At 46.6% G+C, this 22,978-nt stretch overlaps 1 protein-coding gene across 2 annotated transcripts in view; it reads right to left on the bottom strand.

The window, feature by feature from the left end:
- NMI (N-myc and STAT interactor) overlaps positions 1–22,662 on the bottom strand; it is a 34,200-nt gene extending 11,538 nt beyond the window's left edge. Inside the window, exons 1-6 of one of the 2 annotated variants that reach the window (XM_075318813.1) lie at positions 22,612–22,662; positions 11,264–11,330; positions 7,901–8,059; positions 7,550–7,666; positions 4,807–4,969; positions 2,435–2,541 (exon numbers count right to left, since the gene is read on the bottom strand). In XM_075318813.1, the coding sequence (XP_075174928.1) occupies positions 2,435–2,541; positions 4,807–4,969; positions 7,550–7,666; positions 7,901–8,059; positions 11,264–11,308 (591 nt within the window). In that variant the 5' untranslated portion in view covers positions 11,309–11,330; positions 22,612–22,662. Of the gene's footprint in view, positions 1–2,434; positions 2,542–4,806; positions 4,970–7,549; positions 7,667–7,900; positions 8,060–11,263; positions 11,331–22,566 lie in introns of both variants that reach the window. The other variant, XM_075318811.1, reaches the window with a different exon arrangement.
- Between the last annotated feature and the right edge of the window lie 316 nt (positions 22,663–22,978).

The following is a 22,978-nucleotide window of genomic DNA, read 5'->3' on the forward strand; positions in this document are numbered from 1 at the left end:
CAAGGGTGCACTGAGCCACATGGCCATGACAAGGGTGCACTGAGCCACATGACCGCGACAAGGGTGCACTGAGCCACATGGCCATGACAAGGGTGCACTAAGCCACATGGCCACGACAAGGGTGCACTGGGTACCACAATTAGCATTTAAGAAGCTAAGTGGGTTTTGTAGATTTCACAGGAGGGGATTTTAAAGGGAGTTAGTTTTTATAGTTTTAAAAATGTTCTCATCCACAGGCTAGCATTGGCCAAAACAGTAAACAGATGGTACTCGCCCGTCCCTCCTCCGGAAGCGGCTCTCTGACTCTGGTCTATTTCTAAGCAGCGCATCATGTCATGACTGGAGCTCACATCACCGCTGCAGCCAATCACTGAGTTCAGCGGCTCATCCCATCTCCATAGACCGAGCCTATCAGCAAATCGTTGGAGTGTGAGAGGGAACCGGAGTAAACACGGGGAGAACATACAAACTCCTTGCAGATGATGTCCTTGGTGGGATATGAACCCAGGACACCCGCGCTGCAAAAGCACACGAAAAGTTTTAGTGATTAATCACCTGTCGCGGGCATTACTATTCTAGAGACCCCCGCGATAGGTGAACATCCGTGAAGTAGTGGAGTTATATTTACTTTATTATTTACCCGTATTCTTTGGATTATAAGACGCAAAAATTTGGGAGGAAAATGAGGGGTGCGTCTTATAAGCCAAATCTAGGGTACCCAGGGGGTGGTGGAGAGGGGGTCACAGGAGGCAGGGGAGATGCTGCGGGCAGTGGACTGTGCGCTACGGGCGGTGAGAAGGGGCCATCCTGAAAATGTTGGCGGTTGGGTTTCAAATAATGGCACCCGGAGTCGGCGCGTGCGCAGATGGGGCTCTCAGCTCAAGATATCATCTGTGCACATGCCACCTCTGGCCCACTGATCTCCCAGCAGTGGACATAAGGAAAATAGCTATATGGATGATATACCACTGAATTTAACCCCTAAATATAATATGATCATTGTATACGCTGTATGATATGACTGGTTAAATTGATGGTGGTGATTCATGCCACGTTCCAATGCCTCATGGTCCCCTCACGATTTTTTAGTGAGAAATCTATTGATATGTGATATCAGATATTATGCCCCATTGATATGATACATGATCATTCCTTATGATGTTAAATAATGGACGAGATGTTATATTTTGATAATTCTGGAACCATGTGCCCCCCAGGTGGCTCTCTTGTTTGTATATTTACTTGAATACATTTACTAAAAATGAAAAATAAAATATTTAAGATTTGCTAATAATTGGTGTGTATTCACTTCTTCTTGGTCGGTTATTTCCGATGCCAAGTGGTGGTTGTAAAGCTTGATCGAAGTGTGTATAAATAATACTGGACTTTGGTGATTAATAAGGAAAATGGCGCCTGGAGGTGGCACGTGCGGAGATGAGATCTCAGTTCATCATTGAGCCGATAGCTCAATCTGCGCACGCGCCGACCCCGGGTGCCATATTGCCATATCATTGAAGCTCACACCGCCGACAGTTTGTGGATGTTTCTCCTGCCTCACAGAGCAGTGCCTGCAGCGAGCATATGGGACACCCAGTGCACCGCCAGCAGCATTGACCTACTCCACCACTGCCCTTGCATCCTGTGATCCTGCTCCACCACCGCCCCTGCCTCCTGTGACCCTGCTCCACCACCGCTCCTGCCTCCTCTGACCCTGCTCCACCACCACCCCTGCCTCCAGTGACCCTGCTCCACCACCACCCCTGCCTCCTGTGACCCTGCTCCACCACCGCCCCTGCCTCCTGTGACCCTGCTCCACCACCGCCCCTGCCTCCTGTGACCCTGCTCCACCACCGCCCCTACCTCCTGTGATCTTGCTCCACCACCGCCCCTGCCTCCTGTGACCCTGCTCCACCACCGCCCCTGCCTCCTGTGACCCTGCTCCACCACCGCCTCTGCCTCCTGTGACCCTGCTCCACCACCGCCCCTACCTCCTGTGATCTTGCTCCACCACCGCCCCTGCCTCCTGTGACCCTGCTCCACCACTGCTCCTGCCTCCTGTGACCCCACTCCACCACTGCTACCCCCCCCACCCTTCCCAGTATCCGAGATACAGTGAAGTCGCAATAAGTGAACCACGATATTGCGGGGGACAACTGTATTTGGAATTTGGGCTCTCTCCTTCTTAAGAAAATCCGCTGCTAATTCATTTCTGGGTCACTTAGCGATCAGCATCGATCAGTTGCGGAAGCAAGCAGGAAAGTGTCCATTTTCCCAACACTGCCCCCGCAGGGAAAATTATGCATTGCAGTTTCCAATATAAGGGTATTCTGGATCTCCAAAAGTTAGCTAAAAAGCAGAGCTTATAAAAAGAGGATTCGGAGGGGAAAAAAATTTCCTTCTCTTAAAAAAAATCTAAAAACAATTATTTTTGCACCTCAAATGTCACGACTCTCCCAAGCTGGACCCTAAATGCTCTCACTTCTTCCCGTCCATCAGTGAAATCCACATTATGTTTTCCTTTCTCAATAACACCTTGGGCCACTGTAGAAAAAAATGGATATTTAAAATATAAAACATAATACATTGTATCATAACGAATCTTAGAAATGTCAGGGCCCGGATCCCGTTCCCAGGGAATGCATCAAAAGCTATATATTGCTCCCCCGTATTAGTGTTACAGGATCAAAACAGAATCTAGGCCCATAAAGAAAAACAATTACAATAATGTTTTTAATTTTCTAATATCAATGCGGTCCCTAATACAAAAATAGTGTAAAAAGTAACAAAACGTTGGATGGTCATAATTGTGAAGTGTCCGACGATTTCTATGGGAAATCTATTCACTTATTGGGCTCCACTGGTTATCTAATATATAAAGCGGAGTGTATGTGTGTGTGAGTGTATGTATATATATATGTACTGTATGTATGTATATATATATGTGTATGTATGTCTGAGTGTATGTATGTGTGTGAGTATGTGTATATGTGTGTATGTATATATGTATGTATGTATGTATGTATGGGTCTGAGTGTATGTATGTGTGTGAGTGCATGTATGTGTGTGAGTATGTATATGTGTGTATGTATATATGTATGTATGTATGTATGGGTCTGAGTGTATGTATGTGTGTGAGTATGTATATGTGTGTGTGTGTGTGAGTATGTATATATGTATGTATGTATGTATGGGTCTGAGTATGTATGTGTGTGAGTATGTATATATGTGTGTGTGTGTATGTATGTATGTGTGTATGTATGTATGTATGTGCCTGAGTGTATGTATGTGTGTGTCTGTATGTATTTGGTGTGTGTGTATGTATGTATGTATGTGTGTATGTATGTATGTGTGTATGTATGTATGTGCCTGAGTGTATGTATGTGTGTGTCTGTATGTATTTGGTGTGTATGTATGTATGTATGTATGTATGTGTGTATGTATGTATGTGCCTGAGTGTATGTATGTGTGTGTATGTATTTGGTGTGTGTGTATGTCCGCTAAAGAATGCCTCATGTGATGCCTCATGTGACTCAGGGAACTTCATAGACTGTTTTGAGGGGAAAATTTAACCCCGCGCTTTACAGTTATTTGCCAAAAATCTTGCTTACATTAAAGTCAATGGAGCTGGGAGCTACAGGTCATTAATAGGAGCTGTGATTGGTTGCTATAGGCAACGAAGGACATTCTTAGTATAAGAAGCTTATGTGTGAGGTAATATGATATCGGTAGATACAGAGACACATCGAGACAAACACACAGAGACAGACACACACAAAGACAGAGACACATAGACAGACACAGACACACACACACCTACAGACACACAGAGACAGACACAGAGACACACCTACAGACACACAGAGACAGATACACAGAGACAGACACACAGAGACAGAGACAGATACACAGAGACAGATACACAGAGACAGACACACACAGACACACACAGAGACAGAGACACAGACACACACACACAGAGACCCAAAAAAGACAGAGACACACATAGATAGAGACACACATATAGAGACACACACAGAGACACACACAGACAGAAACATTAAGACACACACAGAGACAGAGAGGGAGACAGATAGAGGTAGAGTGAGAGAGACAGAGAGACAGTTAGTTACTATCCTGGGCAATGCCGGGTACTGCAGCTAGTTATAAATAAAGTAAATTTATTTCTGTGTAAAAATAATCCTTTTTTGTTATCAAAAATGATGGTATCATTAGTATGGCTGTACAGTATAGGACGCTTGCTTGTCCCCCCAGTGAAGAAGATCATTTTTTTGTACAGATCAGATGAACCAGTAGTCATGGGGTGACAGGGGATAACAGAGGACCGGCGCTTCTAGACTTGCCCTCAGGCCAGGGGGTCCTAGCTGACCCTAGCAGTGATCAGGAGGAAATAACCAGATGACGAGAGGATTTCCACAGCACACCATGTAGCACACAGTAAATCACCAGCAACAGAAACACAACAGCACACAGACTGGGTTAGCGAAAGCTATAGTCGGCATAGCAAGACAGATTCCTCCATCTTAAAAAGGCGGGGAGTACCTGTGATAGGTTTCTCACAACATGTGATCCAAAAAGGTAACCAGCAGGCTTGCAAAAATTAACTCCTGCTAGTACAATCACTAATGAGCACACAGCTGGTCGATGCCCGAGCCTGATTTACACATGACTATACGTGTAAATATATATACATGAGATAGGTACCTATCTCATGACTGGCACATTGGAATTTTACAAAAAAAATATATATACAGCTCTACCACTACATCAGGTTCCATTTAGAGGTACCTTCTTCATTTTCAAATGTTAGCAGAGCGTATCCACCCTGCAAGACGTAGGGATTCTGAATGAGGATGCGACAGGAGTAGGAAATATCGGACACATTTTCTTCTGCCGCAGTTGGCGCTTCCTTTGTAAAGTTTATATCCTTTTGTGGCAATTTGTTGTCAACCTGGAGATGAGACCAAAAAAATTAAAAAAATTAAGGAAAATTCATAGATCAATAATTTATGTATTGAGAATCCTGAAGTCCTGTGCACATGTTGCTTATTTTTCCCTTGCAGATTTAGTGCAGAAAATAATCTGCAGCGTGTCAATTCTATCGGTGTTATTGCAGCGTTTTTCCATCCCAGAATGCAAAGAAAACAAATGGAAAACATGCATCAAAAATGCATAAAAAAGTGGCAAAAACGAGCGTCTTTTCTGCCAGGAGATGAAGACACACAGATTTGGTGTAGAAATTTCTGCATCCACATACTCAGCGTGCGCACACAGCCATAATCACATAAATGTATTTTTGAAAAACAAAATTATTTCTTTTCAAATATCTGTATTAAAGAATACGTATACCTAATACTAGACTTATAATTTCTGTTTTGTACAGGATGCTTTTCAGCAGTTTTATTCTCACAGACAAAATTATGATGTCACAGCTCACCTCCTCCCCCTACTGTACAATGACTGATAACGCCTCTATATACAGTAAATAACACAGGATCCACTATTCACAATAGGTGATGTCACAACTTACCTCCTCCTCCTGTACAATGACTGATAACACCTCTATATACAGTGGATAACACAGGATTAACCATTTACAATAGATGATGTCACAGTTCACCTCCTCCTCCTGTACAATGATAGATAACACCTCTATATATAGTAGATAACATAGGATCCACCATTCACAATAGGTGATGTCACAGCTCACCTCCTCCTCCTGTACAATGACTGATAACACCTCTATATACAGTAAATAACACAGGATCCACCATTCACAATAGGTGATGTCACATCTCCCCTCCTCCTCCTGTACAATGATTGATAGCACCTCTATATACAGTAAATAACACAGGATCCACCATTCACAATGGGTGATGTCACAGCTCACCTCCTCCTGTACAATGACTAATAACACCTATATATACAGTAGATAACACAGGATCTATTATTTGCAATAGGTGATATCACAACTCACTTCCTCCTCCTGTACAATGACTGGTGATAACATCTCTAAATACATTAGGTAATGCAGGATCTACCATTCACAATAGATTATGTCACAGTTCACCTCCTCCTCCTGTACAATGACTGATAACACCTTTATACACAGTAGATCACACAGGAACTATCATTCACTATATCATACATATACTATATGATGTACATACTATGTCATACTATCATTCAACTCCTCCTCCTGTGCAATCACTGAAACATATTTATATATAGTAGATAACACAGGATACGACATTCAAAATAAGTGATGTAACAGCTCACCTCCTCCTCCTGTACAGTGATTGATAACACCTCTATATACAGTAGGTAACACAGGATCTATCATTCACAATAGGTGATGTCACAGCTCACTTCCTCCTCCAGTACAATGACTGATAACACCTCTATATACAGTAGATAACACAGGATCCGCCATTTACAATAGGTGATGTCACAGCTCACCTCCTCCACCTCCTGTACAATGATTGGTAACACCTCTATATACAGTAGGTAACACAGGATCCGCCCTTCACAATAGGTGATGTCACAGCTCACCTCCTCCACCTCCTGTACAATGACTGGTAACACCTCTATATACAGTATGTAACACAGGATCCGCCCTTCACAATAGGTGATGTCACAGCTCACCTCCTCCTGTACAATGACTAATAACACCTATATATACAGTAGATAACACAGGATCTATTATTTGCAATAGGTGATATCACAGCTCACTTCCTCCTCCTGTACAATGACTGGTGATAACATCTCTAAATACATTAGGTAATGCAGGATCTACCATTCACAATAGATTATGTCACAGCTCACCTCCTCCTCCTGTACAATGACTGATAACACCTTTATACACAGTAGATCACACAGGAACTATCATTCACTATATCATACATATACTATATGATGTACATACTATGTCATACTATCATTCAACTCCTCCTCCTGTGCAATCACTGAAACATATTTATATATAGTAGATAACACAGGATACGACATTCAAAATAAGTGATGTCACAGCTCACCTCCTCCTCCTGTACAGTGATTGATAACACCTCTATATACAGTAGGTAACACAGGATCTATCATTCACAATAGGTGATGTCACAGCTCACTTCCTCCTCCAGTACAATGACTGATAACACCTCTATATACAGTAGATAACACAGGATCCGCCATTTACAATAGGTGATGTCACAGCTCACCTCCTCCACCTCCTGTACAATGATTGGTAACACCTCTATATACAGTAGGTAACACAGGATCCGCCCTTCACAATAGGTGATGTCACAGCTCACCTCCTCCACCTCCTGTACAATGACTGGTAACACCTCTATATACAGTAGGTAACACAGGATCCGCCCTTCACAATAGGTGATGTCACAGCTCACCTCCTCCGCCTCCTGTACAATGACTGGTAACATCTTTCTATACACAGTTTTACAAGAATGAAATCTGATCCCTTTTTTCCTCAGGGATGTGTTTTCTTCATTTTGGGGTCACCGGTTTTACGTTTTCTTACCTGTAATTCACTTCTTGTCTTCTCATATGCTCTTCTCCATTCCTGCTCCCTACTGCTAAGTCCTTCAATATTTCTCATTAATTCGTCTCTTTCCCTCTCCAGGTCTTGCATCTGATACTAAAATTTGTACAGAAAACACGATGTGATATTAATAAGAGGCCATGTTCCTTTCCCGGAAATAGCACCTCTCTTGTCTATAGGCCGTGTCTGGTATTGCACTAACAACCACTGCTTCTTAGAACTGCAATACCAGACTCAGCCTGTGGAGAAAAGTGGCGCTGTTCTTAAAGCAAACCATTTCATTTCTCATCTCGGTCATGACTGCATTGAATGCTATGGGAGACGTCTTACATTGTAATGAGCCTTCCTTTCGGACAGGGCCGCCTCAATGTCAGATGACTTCTCTACCACCCGATTCATTTGTTTTTCTGACTCTTTTTTTAAATCATCCGCCTCCAGTTTCTCTAACGTTGCCACTGATTTGCGACTTTCTTCTTCCTCGCATTGTTCCTAAAGAAAATAGGTTGGCAATTACCATTACTTCTGCATCGTCTGTAGCATTAATCCATTTTTTGCACAAACCCATTGATTTCAATGGGAGAGTTTGTGCCTTTGCTTGGTTCAAAAATGGACGTTTCTCACAAGTGTCCACAAAAAAACACGTAAATGTGAACAGACCCGAAGACTAGAATGGGTAAGCAAAAATAAAGGATAGAATATGTATGTGAGACATGGACACATAGGCCATCAAACATATAAAGCAACTTTGCATCCAGTGTTTCTGAAAAAATTATCTTACCGTTTTGTGTATGCAGCTCCTCTGCAGACCTATATGTGAGCACAGCTACAGGCCAAAAACAAACCCAGTCCCTGCAGTGATGTTTTAGCTAAATGGACGATTAAATGCAACAAGTATTGCATCAATCAATAGTATGGGCGAATATATAAGAAACTTCGTAATGTATCTTTTCAGAGGATTTTGCTTGTGTCTCCACTTCTGAGACACATCTTTACCATCCATTTTGTAATACAGCTCAAATCCATCCTGATCAATGCAAGAGCACAGTGAGGTGTCAGGTTACACCTCCTATTGCACTGTATGGACCCAATTTCACTTCTTTCTCCATTTATGTGCCACTTCTTTACCATCCATTCTGTAAAACAGCTTACATCCATCCTGATCAATGCAAGGACACACTGAGGCATCAGATTACACCTATTGTACTGTTTTAACGTGGTTCTGCTTCTTTCTCCACTTATGAGCCACTTCTTTACAATCCATTCTGTAATACAGCTCAAATCCATCCTGATCAATGCAAGAGCACAGTGAGGTGCCAGGTTACACCTCATATTGTACTGTATGGACACAGTTCTGGTTTGTTCTCCATTTATGGGCTACTCCTTTACCATTCATTCTGTAACAGAAGTAAAATCCATCCTGATGAATGCAAGAAAACAGTGAGGCATCAGGTTATACCTCCTATTGTACTGTTTTTTCCATGGTTCTGCTTCTTTCTCCACTTATGAGCCACTGCTTTACAATCCTTTCTGTAATACAGATTAAGGCTATGTGCGCACGTTGCGTACAGTTACTGCAGAAATTTCTGCAGCGATCTGAAGAGCACTTGTGCGCTTTAAATCGCTGCAGAAATGTCCGTAGTGAAAAAAAAAAAAGCCGATTCCATGCGCTCTGCCTGCAGCTCCTCCCATAGACAGAGCAGGAGCTGCCGGCAAAGCGCACGGAAGAAGTGACATGTCACTTCTTTTTACGCAGCGCTTCGGCAGTAGCCAAAGCGCTGCACTCTAAAACGCCACGTGCGCACGGCCCCTGCACAATCTCCATAGACTGTGCAGGGGACGCAGGACGCATGCAGTTACGCTGCGCTACAAAGCGCAGCGTAACTGCATGTATTTACGCAACGTGCGCACATAGCCTTAATCCTTTCTATTCAATGCAAGAGCACAGTAAGGTGTCAGGTTACACCTCCTTTTTGTACTGTTTTTACATGGTTCTTCTTCTTTCTAAATTTATGAGCCACTTTTTTACCATCCATTCTGTAATACAGCTTAAATCCATTCTGATCAATGCAAGAGCACTGTGAGGTGTCAGGATACACCTCCTATTGTACTGTGTGGACACTGTTCTGCTTCTTTCTCCATTGATGAGCCACTTCTTTACCATCCTTTCTGTAATACAGCTAAAATCCATTCTGACCAATTCAAGAGCACAGTGCAGTATTAGGTTACACCTTCTATTGTACTGTATGGACTTGGGGAAGGAATAGAGGAGAGTCCAGCACTGAGCACAGTCAGAAATCAGGAAAAAACAAAACAGATTCTACTATTTTATTTCATCACTGTGCTGGATTCACAGCTACACTGCTCAGTACTGCTGTACATTGTTTTCCCATGTTGCTGCTGCTTCTGTTTGGATCTAACAGAGAAAGCAAAGCAGGAATCTAACTCTCTGAGTGTATGGAAGACACCATGACGGCTAGTGTCCACCAATTTGTTTATTCTGAAAGCCATCTCTTATGTGCACACCTGTTCTGAAAAGTAACCTGAAATGACAGGTGCCTTTAGCTCCCCCTTTTTCTGCCAATCTACGGACCCTCATGCCACAAGCTATATATATATATATATATATATATATATATATATATATATATATATATATATATATTTATATTTATATATATATATATATATATATATATATATATATATATATATATATATATATATATATATATATATATAAATGTACAGTCATAGCCAAAAGTGTTGGCACCCTTGAAATTGTTCTAGAAAATTAAGTATTTCTGACAGCAAAATATTGCAATTATGCATGTTTTGCTATACACATTTATTTCCTGTGTGTGTATTGGACCAAAAGAAAAAAAGGCAAATTGGACATAATTTCACACAAAACTCCAAAAATGGGCTGGACAAAATTGTTTGCACCTTTCCAAAATTGTGGGTAAACAACTTTGTTTCAAGCATGTGATGATCACTCAAACTCAGCTGTGATAAGTAAGAGGTGTGGGCAACATGAAGATCACACCTGAAGCCAGATAAAAAGGGGAGAAGTTGACTCAATCTTTACATTGTGTGTCTGTGTGCCACACCTAGCATGGAGATCAGAACGAGAAGAGAACAGTCTGATGACTTGAAAACCAAAATTAGTGAATCATTCTACTGTTTACCAAAAACTAAATGAGGACTACAAAAGGAAAGAACATAGTACCTACAGTCAGACATGGTGGAGGATCAAAGATGTTTTGTGTTGTTTTGCTGCCTTTGCCACTGTGTGCAAGGCATCATGAAATCTGAAGATTACCAAAGGATTTTGGGTGGCAATGTAGTGCCCTGTGTCATTGTGTTTGCGTCCTAGGTCAGGGGTCTTCCAGCAGGACAATGACCACAAACAAACTTCAAGAAGCCCCAGAAATGGATGGAAACAAAGTACTGGAGAGTTCTGAAATGGCAGCAATGAGTCTGGATCTAAATCCAAGTGACACTTGTGGAGAGATCTTAAAATTGCTTTTGGGAGAAGAGAAGATGCCTTCAAATAGGAGAGACCTGGAGCAGTTTATAAAGAAGAGTCCAAGAATCCAGGTGAGAGGAGTAAAAAGCTTGTTGGAATTAAAAAAACTAGTTTGCAGCTTCTAATGGTTGCACTAATTTATACATGAATAATTATAAAAATGTTACCTTCAGTTTTTGCAGCTCTTCTCTTAACTGCTGAATAGTCTCCATAGTGGTTTTTTTAATCAGAAATCTGAAACAATAAAAAAAATGATATTCCCATATTTATTGTAGCAATTCCATGGCACAGTGCACGCATAGCATCATGTATACTGGGGGTGGGAATATACACGTGTTCTGGCCCAGCCTCCCAGGTACCTTTTGCACATTGTGGGTTTCCCTAAGTGTCTGATACTGGTTGACCATGTACGGTATCAAAAATACTGAGGTGACAGTCGGGGATTTTAAAGGGCAGAGACCCTGACTCCAATGATGTGTCACTTACTGAGCTGCTTATCGCAGTTTTAATTGCTGCAGATCTAGCAGAGCTCAAATTGTTGTGTATAACCCCGCCCATACAACTGATTGGAAGCTTTCTATGTATACGCTGCATAGGCAGAAAGCTGCCAGTCAGAAGTGGAGGGTGTGGTTGGACTACTTGGCAGCAGGTTTACTAGTCTTTTCCTGCTGACAAAACTATGATTTTATGAAAACTACAGCAAGCAGCCCAGTAAGTGACACACCGCTGGAATCTGAGCCTCTGCACTTACCTTCTGCTGCTCTCAGGATAGGTAATGAAACCCTGGTATGAGGTTACCTTTCAAGTATTAATTTGTTCCAACCTTTTTTTTTTCGATAGCTATGACCTGTCTAGAATTTTTTACTTTATTGTAACTTTTATATAGAAATGCAGTTATAGATGTCGTCTTTCACTCCAAAAGATGAACCACGTCGCCAGGGCCGGCGTCAGCACCCGATGCACCCAGACTAGTGCTCGGGCCCCAGGCAAACGATGCAACCCACGATCAGTTCTGCAGCCCAAGGACAGATTTCCGGGGACCGCATCGCTCGAGCCGGAACATTACTGGCTACCGGACCTTTAAACCCGCATTTGTAGTGCGAGCGCGCAAATGCAATGTCTGACGCTGAACGCTGCATGCACTAGCAGTGAAGTTCATCTGTGGGTGCCATTAGCGTGTGATGCACTTCTGTCCCACAGATGAAGAGGAGCTGCAGCGCCAGCTAGCGTCCCCAGAGCTGTCTGCCCCTCCCCAGAGTTGTCTGCACCCCCAGTGCTATATGCCCCCCAGAGCTGTCTGGCCCATCCCAGCAATGTGTATGCCCCTCCAGTGCTGTATGACCCCCCCCAGAAACATGTATGCCCCCAGTAACCCTGTTTGCCTCCCAATAATGTATGTGCCTTCAGTAGTGTATGTCCCCTAGTAATGTGTATGTCTCCGAGTGATGTCTATGTCCCCTAGTAATGTGTATGTCTCCCAGTGATGTCTATGTCCCCTAGTAATGTGTATGTCTCCCAGTGATGTCTATGTCCCCTAGTAATGTGTATGTCTCCCAGTGATGTCTATGTCCCCTAGTAATGTGTATGTCTCCCAGTGATGTCTATGTCCCCTAGTAATGTGTATGTCTCCCAGTGATGTCTATGTCCCCTAGTAATGTGTATGTCTCCCAGTGATGTCTATGTCCCCTAGTAATGTGTATGTCTCCCAGTGATGTCTATGTCCCCTAGTAATGTGTATGTCTCCCAGTGATGTCTATGTCCCCTAGTAATGTGTATGTCTCCCAGTGATGTCTATGTCCCCTAGTAATGTGTATGTCTCCCAGTGATGTCTATGTCCCCTAGTAATGTGTATGTCTCCCAGTGATGTCTATGCTCCCAAGTAATGTGTATGGCCCCAGTGATGTGCATGCTTCCCAGTAATGTGTATGTGTGGCGCCCCAGGACCTGGTCGCCACAACAGCATTGCCCTCCCAAAAGGGTTAATGCTGAGCCTGGAGGTAATTGGGAGATCTATTGGCCAGTAAGTTAACACTCAACACAGTTCTCCCTCCGGCCAGCAGGGGGAGCTCTGAACCTGGAACTTCAGGGAGCATTCCTTAAGTCTGGCTGGAAGGAGGAAGTGGTGGTTAGTCTGGAGACAGGAGTGAAAGAGTGCAGACGCAGAGTAGTGCTGCCTTGTAAACTGGGGCCTAGAGCTGGGATAGCTTGGCCCAGTGAAGCAAGGGGAGCAGAGAGGCACAGCAGGGACTCGGACATCGGAGTCTGTAGTTGTCAGGGCATAAAATCCATCCCTGGTAGCTGAATCCGGAGGGCAGGAGAGCTGCAAGCCCCCTGGCCCAGAAGCAATCTGAAGGTACAGCTGCATCCCAAGGGCCCGGTGTAGACTCCAGCAGAGAAGCACCAGAGAGGGCCTGCGCAGTCTACCACACAGAAAAGGGGACGAACAACAAGTCCCAGCAGCAAGAGGGCAATTGCGAACCCAAAGTGCAGTGTCCTAACACAGCAGAGAAAGATTAAGGAGTAGGCCTCATACTCAACTGGCCAAAGATCACCCCAGGCACTTCCAGGCCGGCCGGATCATCTTTACCATCTGTGACGGTCTCCCTGGACTAAGTTTCTGCCGAGTAAAAGAGGAGAAGGTAAAGAGACTACTGTTTGTGCCTGTTTCTTTCATTGCTGGTCGGCCCTGCACCGTGTTAGTCACGCAGCACCATAGACTTCCACAAACACCAACCGTGCCCCGGGCATTGCTCCACCTGTGGGGAGCAGTACTACCATTGCTGCCATAACATCATCCCGGAGGCCTCACACAGCAACGGCGGCTTAGTAGCCGCATACCACAGGTGGCGTCACGAACACAAACTTTAATTCAAGCCACATATTCAACTGACACCCACCAGGGCCACGGAGCCGGGCCCAGCCACCACTGACTACCACCGGACTAGTCCGGCACCGGGTGTCCCATAGCCCTGGGGTGGGCGAGTCAACTTTGGCGTCACGAACAGGATTTCGTGCCCGGTCACACCGGGTACTGTGCGCCTGAAGAACTGTGTAAAAGACTGTGTACTGGTTGTAAATTGCCGCCGCCATTAGCCGCGCCGAGCGCAGGAAGAAGGGGGGCGTGCCTGACAAAGAGCGCGAAGGGAGCGCGCCATCAGAGCAGAGCGCTGTTAACCCCGCGCGACCCGGAAGAAAATTTGAAAAGTGAACGGAGCCTGGTAAGGTTCACTAAGGGGGAGGAAGATGTCCGACTCCGAGGGAGAGCAGGTGGCTGCCATCGCCCAGGGCGCCGCAGCACCGACCGAAGTAGTCCCAGTCGCCGTCGCCCCAGCCCCCACTGTAGCGCCGGTAATGCCGATCACCATGCCGTACATACCAGGAGCAGAATGGCTGCCGCAGTACTCCGGGGAGTCCCATACCTTGAGTGACTTCAGAGAAAGCCTGCACAGCTTGTTCCGGGTGTATCCTCTGACTGAGAGCCAGAAGGTGGGCATAGTAATGGGACAGCTAGCCGGCGCAGCCCAGCGTGAAGCGAAGTCCTGGCCTGATACAGATAAAGGGACAGCAGCCCAGATACTGGCCAAGCTAAAGAGTACTTTTGACACCCGCACCGCAGCAGAGATAAAGATGAGATTCTTTGGGTGCAAGCAACGGGCCACGGACAGCATAAGGGACTATGCCTTAAACTTGCAGGAGGCCCTGAAAGCAGTTAAACAGGTGGACCCAGAGAGTGTACGTGAAGAAGACAAACTCCTAACTGAGCAGTTCATAGAGGGGCTCCTGTCAGATGCCCACAGGACCCAGCTGCGTATCCTGGTCCTGCAGAACCCTGCTCTGGACTTTGCCAAGTTTAAGGACCAGGCCATCAGGGTACTGAGAGAATCTACACCGAATGACCCAGTACCCCTCCGGCCTCTTGCTATCACGTACCCCGGGGTGGTGCCTGCAACACGAGCTACTGCAGGGGCTGAGGCGCAGTCCCTGGATAAGGATCCCACTGCAGAGCTCAGACAGCAGTTCCAGGAGCTGACCAAGACTGTGGCTGCCCTTGCCAAGACCGTGCAGTCTCTACAAATGACCCCCTCGCCTGCAAAAATCGAGTTGGCCTCCAGCCCAGAAGACGTCCCATGGATGCGACAGAGGAGGATTCCGCCGACCCGAGGCAGAGACACAGACCGGTATGATTCAACAGGACAACCGATCTGCCGCCACTGCAACCAGGCGGGCCACATTGCACGACGCTGTCCTTTAAACGGGCCGAGCCTGGGGCCAGGAGCCAACCCCCAGGTGTGAGGAAGCCCGGCTCAAACCCCAGCCGCAGCAAGTATGTGGGAGGACGACCGGTCCTTCCCATTGTGCTGGATGGGATCCCTTTGAATGCCCTCCTGGATACGGGGTCCCAGGTAACAACCATCCCCCACAAACTGTACAAAAGATATTGGGCTGATTCAGACATTGACCATGGCCCAGATGATGATTTAACGATTGTGGCCAGTAATGGTCAGCCCTTACCTCAAATTGGGTACAAAGAAGTAACCATTAAAGTGGGGCGGGTGGAATTGCCATGTCAGGGGATGATAATTGTAGATATAGATCGCAAAGAATCTGACCCACTGCTAACCCTTGGTACAAATGTGATAGAAAATTGTATTGCCGAAGTGATAATTTTGTTGCAACAGGCGTCTGAAACTGCCAGCTCCGGGCAGCAGCGTGTCCTACAGAGGGAGATCAGAGCCCTGATGAGGAGGCAGCAGGTAGAGCTGGCCGGAGGAGAAATTGGCAGTGTGAGGGTAAGTGACCCCCTCCCCATTGTAATACCCCCAAGAAGTGAAATGTTGATATGGTGTCGGGCAGCAATAGGCCTCAAGGGTCAGGATTACCATGCCTTGGTAGAACCAGTGTATTCAGACAGTAGGCCTGGAGTCCTGATAGCCAGAGGGGTAGCGGACGTCCGCAAGGGGAGAGTGCCCGTCCGTGTCCTGAATTGTGGGGAGGAGGAGGCCAAATTGCCCCGGTACGCCACTGTAGCAAAACTGTACACTGTCAGTAACAATACCATTAAAGCAGTGGAACCCTTGATCCCGTCCGACCAGGCGGAAGACAATGGCTCCAAGGGGCAGCCGGAAGACTGGTGCCAAAAATTACATGTAGGCACCGACTCCACCCCCTCGCACCAAAAGCATGGGGTTTACCGGGTGGTACAGGAGTACGAGCGGGTCTTCAGCAAACACCCCCTAGATTTTGGGCAGGTGAAAGGGGTTAAACATCAAATCCCCACGGGTGATCATCATCCCATTAAAGAGAGATACCGCCCTGTGCCCCCCGCACAGTATCAGCGTGCCAAGGAAATGTTACGGGAAATGAAGGAGGCTGGGGTTATCAGAGATAGTTGTAGCCCCTGGGCAGCTCCACTAGTGCTCGTAAAGAAAAAAGATGGTACAATGAGAATGTGTGTAGATTACAGGCAAATTAACCGCATTACACATAAAGATGCTTATCCACTGCCCAGAATAGAGGAGTCACTAACAGCCTTAAAGTCAGCTAACTATTTCTCCACCTTGGATCTCACCAGTGGGTATTGGCAGGTTCCCGTGGCAGAGGCGGACAAGGAGAAGACTGCATTCACGACACCAATGGGCCTCTGTGAGTTCAATTGTATGCCATTCGGGCTCTGCAACGCCCCAGGGACATTCCAAAGGTTGATGGAGTGCTGCTTGGGCCACCACAACTTTGAAACCGTGCTGTTGTACCTGGATGACGTAATAGTCTACTCCAAGACTTATGAGGACCACCTGAAGCACTTAGCAGAAGTGTTTGAATCCTTGTCGAAATATGGCCTGAAGATCAAGCCGTCCAAATGTCACCTCTTGAAGCCAAAGGTACAGTACCTGGGTCATGTGGTCAGCGCAGAAGGTGTGGCACCTGATCCGGAGAAAGTCACTGTAATCAAGGACTGGCCAAGACCCACCACAGTGAAGGAGGTGCGGCAGTTCCTTGGACTGGTGGGCTACTACCGAAGGTTCATTGATGGTTTCACCAAGATAGCAGCGCCCCTTCAAGATCTCCTGGTGGGCCAGCCAAAGCAGGCTAAGAAGCAGAGCCCTCCATTTGAATGGAGCAGCCAACTGGAAACATCCTTTGTCCGGCTGAAAGGGGCTCTCACGGGAGAAGAAATTCTGGCATACCCTGACTACAGCCAACCGTTTGTACTGTATACAGACGCCAGCAACGTGGGACTGGGAGCAGTTCTGTCCCAGGTGCAGGGAGGCAGAGAGAGGGTGATAGCGTACGCCAGTAGGAAGCTTCGGCCCACAGAAAGGAATCCAGAAAACTACAGTTCCTTCAAGCTGGAGTTCCTCGCTATTGTTTGGGCAGTGACTGAACGCTTCAAGCACTATCTGGCATCGGCCAAGTTCACCATCTTCACGGACAACAATCCGTTGACACACCTGGCAACAGCCAAGTTAGGTGCGATGGAACAGCGATGGATGGCCCGGCTGTCTAACTTTGACTTTACCATCAAGTATCGGGCTGGCAAGAAGAATAACAATGCTGATGCGCTGTCCAGAATGCCTCACTTGCCCGAGTCTGGAGAAGACATGGATGAACTCGAAGAGATAGAGTTACCGGCTTTCCATCACCAAGGTGTGTCCCAGTGTGAGCATGCTGTGGGAGTGAAGCGCTCAAGCCAGCACGGGGTCTCGGTCAACCCCTTACTCCACCATAATTGGGAAGAAACACAGAACGGTGACCCGGCCGTGCGATTGGTCAAAGAGAAGCTAGCGCAAGCTGAGACCCATCTTGGCCCAGACGCTCCAGAGGAAGCCCAGCAGCTGTGGAAGGAGAGGGGACGACTGTTCACCTACCAAGGCAAGCTCTGCAAGAGATATGTCAACTATCGAACAAATGAACTTGTCTGGCAGATAGTGGTTCCGCAGAGAGATGCTCCAATGGTCCTAGCAGCGTATCATGATAACGCAGGACACTTCGGGTGGAAGAAGTTGGAGGCCCTACTCCGTGATCGGTTCTATTGGGTGCACATGAGAAAGATGATCGAGAAGTGGTGCCGAGACTGTGGCCCGTGTAACCTGAGGCGGAAAGACGATGCCAGCCAAAGGTCTCCCTTGCAGCCAATTGTCACAAAGCAGCCCCTGGAGTTGGTGGCCCTGGACCACGTGAAGTTAACACCAAGCCGGTCAGGCTATGTGTACGCCCTCACCATTGTGGACCATTACTCTCGTTTCCTGGTAGTAGTGCCTGTGAAGGACCAGACAGCCAGGACAGCAGCTAGAGCGTTCCAGGCATCCTTTTGCCGACCTCACGGCTATCCGGAAAGGGTACTGACTGATCAGGGTCCTGCATTCGAGGCTGAAGTGTTCCAAGAGTTCTGTAACATGTACGGTTGTAAGAAAATCCGAACCACACCGTACCACCCCCAAACCAATGGACTGTGCGAGAAAATGAACCATGTGGTTATTGATATGCTGAAGACCCTACCGCTGGAGGAAAGGAACCAATGGCCAGAAAAGTTGCCAGATCTGGTAGACCTGTACAACCACATCCCAGTGAATTCGACCAACTGCAGCCCCGCTTACCTGATGCGAGCCAGACCAGGCAAGTTGCCTGTAGACTTTGAGATGGGGACTGTGTCGCCTGAGGCGGTTCAAGAAATAGAGGATTGGGATACAGAACGGCAGCAGCGGTACCGTAAGGTCCAGGAGTGCGTAGAGAGGAGCCTGTCTCAAGCAAGAACGAGACAAGAACAGCATTACAATCAAACAGCCCCAGCAACTCCCTTAGCACCTGGAGAACAAGTCCTCAAGAAGAAGCGGAAGGCGCATAAATTGGATGATCAGTGGGAAAGCGAGCCCTACACCATTATCCCCTCCAACTTTGACAATAGTAAGGTATGCCTCATAAGCAAAGATGAAGGCAAGACCTATCAAGCAATTTCCCGAGACCGCCTGAAAGCGTGCCCTGAACGGTGCAGAATCCAAAGAGAAATGGAAGGAGTACAAGGAAGTCCCCAAAGTCAAGAGAAAGAAGGGGAGATGATTCAAACCATCCTTGGAAAGTTCCCCAAAACTTGGACCCGAATAAACAATGCCATAGTGGTACCAGTTTTGACGTTTCCGCAGTTGGCCGAGCCAGAAACGGAAAAGGTTCCGGATCCACCTAAAGAATCGTCCGCTCCAGCACGAGATGACACGCCAGCAGTGGAACAGGAGGATCAACCCCCTGTCAGTGGTGAACCTGTCATACCCTTGGCGACTCTTAGATCACAAAGGCAACCATCACGCTTACCTATGGGGGTTAGGCCCACATGTAGTGCTGAGATAGAAGACGCACCACGTAGTCAGGGGCAAACACCAGAGCTACGTAGGTCCCAGCGCAGCACTCGGGGACAACCCCCTCTAAGGTATAGGGAGTCAACTGTATAAGGGAAAGAGTACTTATTAGAATGTAAATAGTTATGCAAAATGTCTGTCATGTTGTGTACAAAATGTTTTCTTTTTCTTTGATTGCGAAAATGGACAATTGGGCCACTGGACTATGGGTGGCCAACACCTAAATTGTTCATAGTTAGCACCAGTGTGCTCAACACCCCTGAAGAAAAACCCGTCCGGCGTGCATAGAGTGGGGTCATCAATGCTCTGACGCACGCCCAGAGCCTACGTTGGGGGTTTGAACGCGGCGGGTCCCCCATGGAGCAGTGTAATGGACACCCGGCAGGGAGCCACACTGGACTCTTATAGTAATGTTTAAGGTTGTAACGTTAAAGTATTTGCGCCTCCCATAATGGGATGAAATGTTCTAACATGTCATGTTTGTTTCTACAGTCCGGGAGTACTGAATTTAACTAAGGGGGAGTGTGGCGCCCCAGGACCTGGTCGCCACAACAGCATTGCCCTCCCAAAAGGGTTAATGCTGAGCCTGGAGGTAATTGGGAGATCTATTGGCCAGTAAGTTAACACTCAACACAGTTCTCCCTCCGGCCAGCAGGGGGAGCTCTGAACCTGGAACTTCAGGGAGCATTCCTTAAGTCTGGCTGGAAGGAGGAAGTGGTGGTTAGTCTGGACACAGGAGTGAAAGAGTGCAGACGCAGAGTAGTGCTGCCTTGTAAACTGGGGCCTAGAGCTGGGATAGCTTGGCCCAGTGAAGCAAGGGGAGCAGAGAGGCACAGCAGGGACTCGGACATCGGAGTCTGTAGTTGTCAGGGCATAAAATCCATCCCTGGTAGCTGAATCCGGAGGGCAGGAGAGCTGCAAGCCCCCTGGCCCAGAAGCAATCTGAAGGTACAGCTGCATCCCAAGGGCCCGGTGTAGACTCCAGCAGAGAAGCACCAGAGAGGGCCTGCGCAGTCTACCACACAGAAAAGGGGACGAACAACAAGTCCCAGCAGCAAGAGGGCAATTGCGAACCCAAAGTGCAGTGTCCTAACACAGCAGAGAAAGATTAAGGAGTAGGCCTCATACTCAACTGGCCAAAGATCACCCCAGGCACTTCCAGGCCGGCCGGATCATCTTTACCATCTGTGACGGTCTCCCTGGACTAAGTTTCTGCCGAGTAAAAGAGGAGAAGGTAAAGAGACTACTGTTTGTGCCTGTTTCTTTCATTGCTGGTCGGCCCTGCACCGTGTTAGTCACGCAGCACCATAGACTTCCACAAACACCAACCGTGCCCCGGGCATTGCTCCACCTGTGGGGAGCAGTACTACCATTGCTGCCATAACATCATCCCGGAGGCCTCACACAGCAACGGCGGCTTAGTAGCCGCATACCACAGGTGGCGTCACGAACACAAACTTTAATTCAAGCCACATATTCAACTGACACCCACCAGGGCCACGGAGCCGGGCCCAGCCACCACTGACTACCACCGGACTAGTCCGGCACCGGGTGTCCCATAGCCCTGGGGTGGGCGAGTCATATGCCCCCAGTGAAGAATATACCTCCTAGTAATGTGTATGCCCCCCAGTGATGTCTATGCCTCCAGCCACCCCTGTGATGTATTTGCCCCTAGATACTTTTGTGATGTATATACTGTAGCCCCCGGCCTCCCCTGTGGAGTACAGTATATACAACAGTCTCACTATGCTCTGTGCACGGCCACGTCTATAAGTGATGGCCATCATGCAGTGCCCTGCATAGCCACATGGCCAGGAGGAGCTGGACGAGAGACAAGCAGGGGAGGGGAGTGAGGCTGCTGCAAGTTTCCCCATATTAAAAATATCTCTAATGTGTCTGTGTGTGCATATACGATGTGTGTGTATGTGTGTCAGTGTGTATGACTGTGTATAATTTGTCTGTGTTTTTGTGAATTTGTCTTCAAATATGTATATGTGGGTATGCCTGTATCTGTACATATCTGTGTATATGTGGGTATGCCTGTATCTGTACATATCTGTGTATATGTGGGTATGCCTGTATCTGTACATATCTGTGTATATGTGTGTATGCCTGTATCTGTACATATCTGTGTATATGTGGGTATGCCTGTATCTGTACATATCTGTGTATATGTGGGTATGCCTGTATCTGTACATATCTGTGTATATGTGTGTATGCCTGTATCTGTACATATCTGTGTATATGTGGGTATGCCGGTATCTGTACATATCTGTGTATATGTGGGTATGCCTGTATCTGTACATATCTGTGTATATGTGGGTATGCCTGTATCTGTACATATCTGTGTATATGTGGGTATGCCGGTATCTGTACATATCTGTGTATATGTGGGTATGCCGGTATCTGTACATATCTGTGTATATGTGGGTATGCCTGTATCTGTACATATCTGTGTATATGTGGGTATGCCGGTATCTATACATATCTGTGTATATGTGGGTATGCCTGTATCTGTACATATCTGTGTATATGTGGGTATGCCTGTATCTGTACATATCTGTGTATATGTGGGTATGCCGGTATCTGTACATATCTGTGTATATGTGGGTATGCCTGTATGTGTATGTATCTGTATGTCTGCGTGTGCAAGTCTATGTGTGGATGGGGCCCACAGAGATTCTTTCGCCCAGGACCCACAAAAACCTGGTGCCGGTCCTGCACACTTTTATTTGTCTTTTGTAGGTTTGGGCAGAGCTACTGCTGGTATTATGGAGCATTTGCACTCACATTTAAGAAAAGGAAATGTTACAAATTGCCAAACATTTGGTATACAAAGGCAAAAATAAATGTCTTTGTGCTGTGTTTGATCCTAGCTTTGTCCCAGAGGGTGAAGGTATCAGACTGCTGCCTCTACCCTCCCCCCAGTAAAGCATAAAGAGTGCAAGATATAAAGAGGAAGCAGAAGTGGACGAGAGACAACATGGGGGAGACAACATGGGGGTAGACAACATGGGGGAGGGAGACAACAACATGGGGGAGGGAGACAATATGGGGGAGACAACATGGGGGAGGGAGACAACATGGGGGAGACAACATGGGGAGAGACGAGGGAGACTTACATTTTGTATCAGGAGAACATGGAGTAAACGTAGACGGTGCCTTACCCCGGAGCGAGGAGAATCCGAGGAGCAGGAATCACTTCCTTGTCTCTGCTCCTCCTGCAGCAGAATAGAAACTAAAAGCTCTCTGCAGCCCTCACTTTCACTTTCTATACTCCTAGGTGGTAAAGGTCACACACTATAGATGAAGCAGACACAATGCCCAGATTTATCTTTTTATTTTACATTTTAGGCTATGTCCACACTTTGCGTCGAGGTAGTTGCAGTTCTAAACGCATCCTCTGGCAGAAATTGTCATTGTCAAATTTGGTTTTGACCAAAAAAACGCTATAAGGCTATGTGCACACACTGCATTTTTTTGACACTGCGTTTTTGGCCGCTAAAAACGCACAGAAACGCACCCGCGACAAAA

This window comes from Anomaloglossus baeobatrachus, chromosome 7 (assembly GCF_048569485.1).
Source record: "Anomaloglossus baeobatrachus isolate aAnoBae1 chromosome 7, aAnoBae1.hap1, whole genome shotgun sequence".
In the NCBI taxonomy this organism is placed as follows: Eukaryota; Metazoa; Chordata; class Amphibia; order Anura; family Aromobatidae; genus Anomaloglossus; species Anomaloglossus baeobatrachus.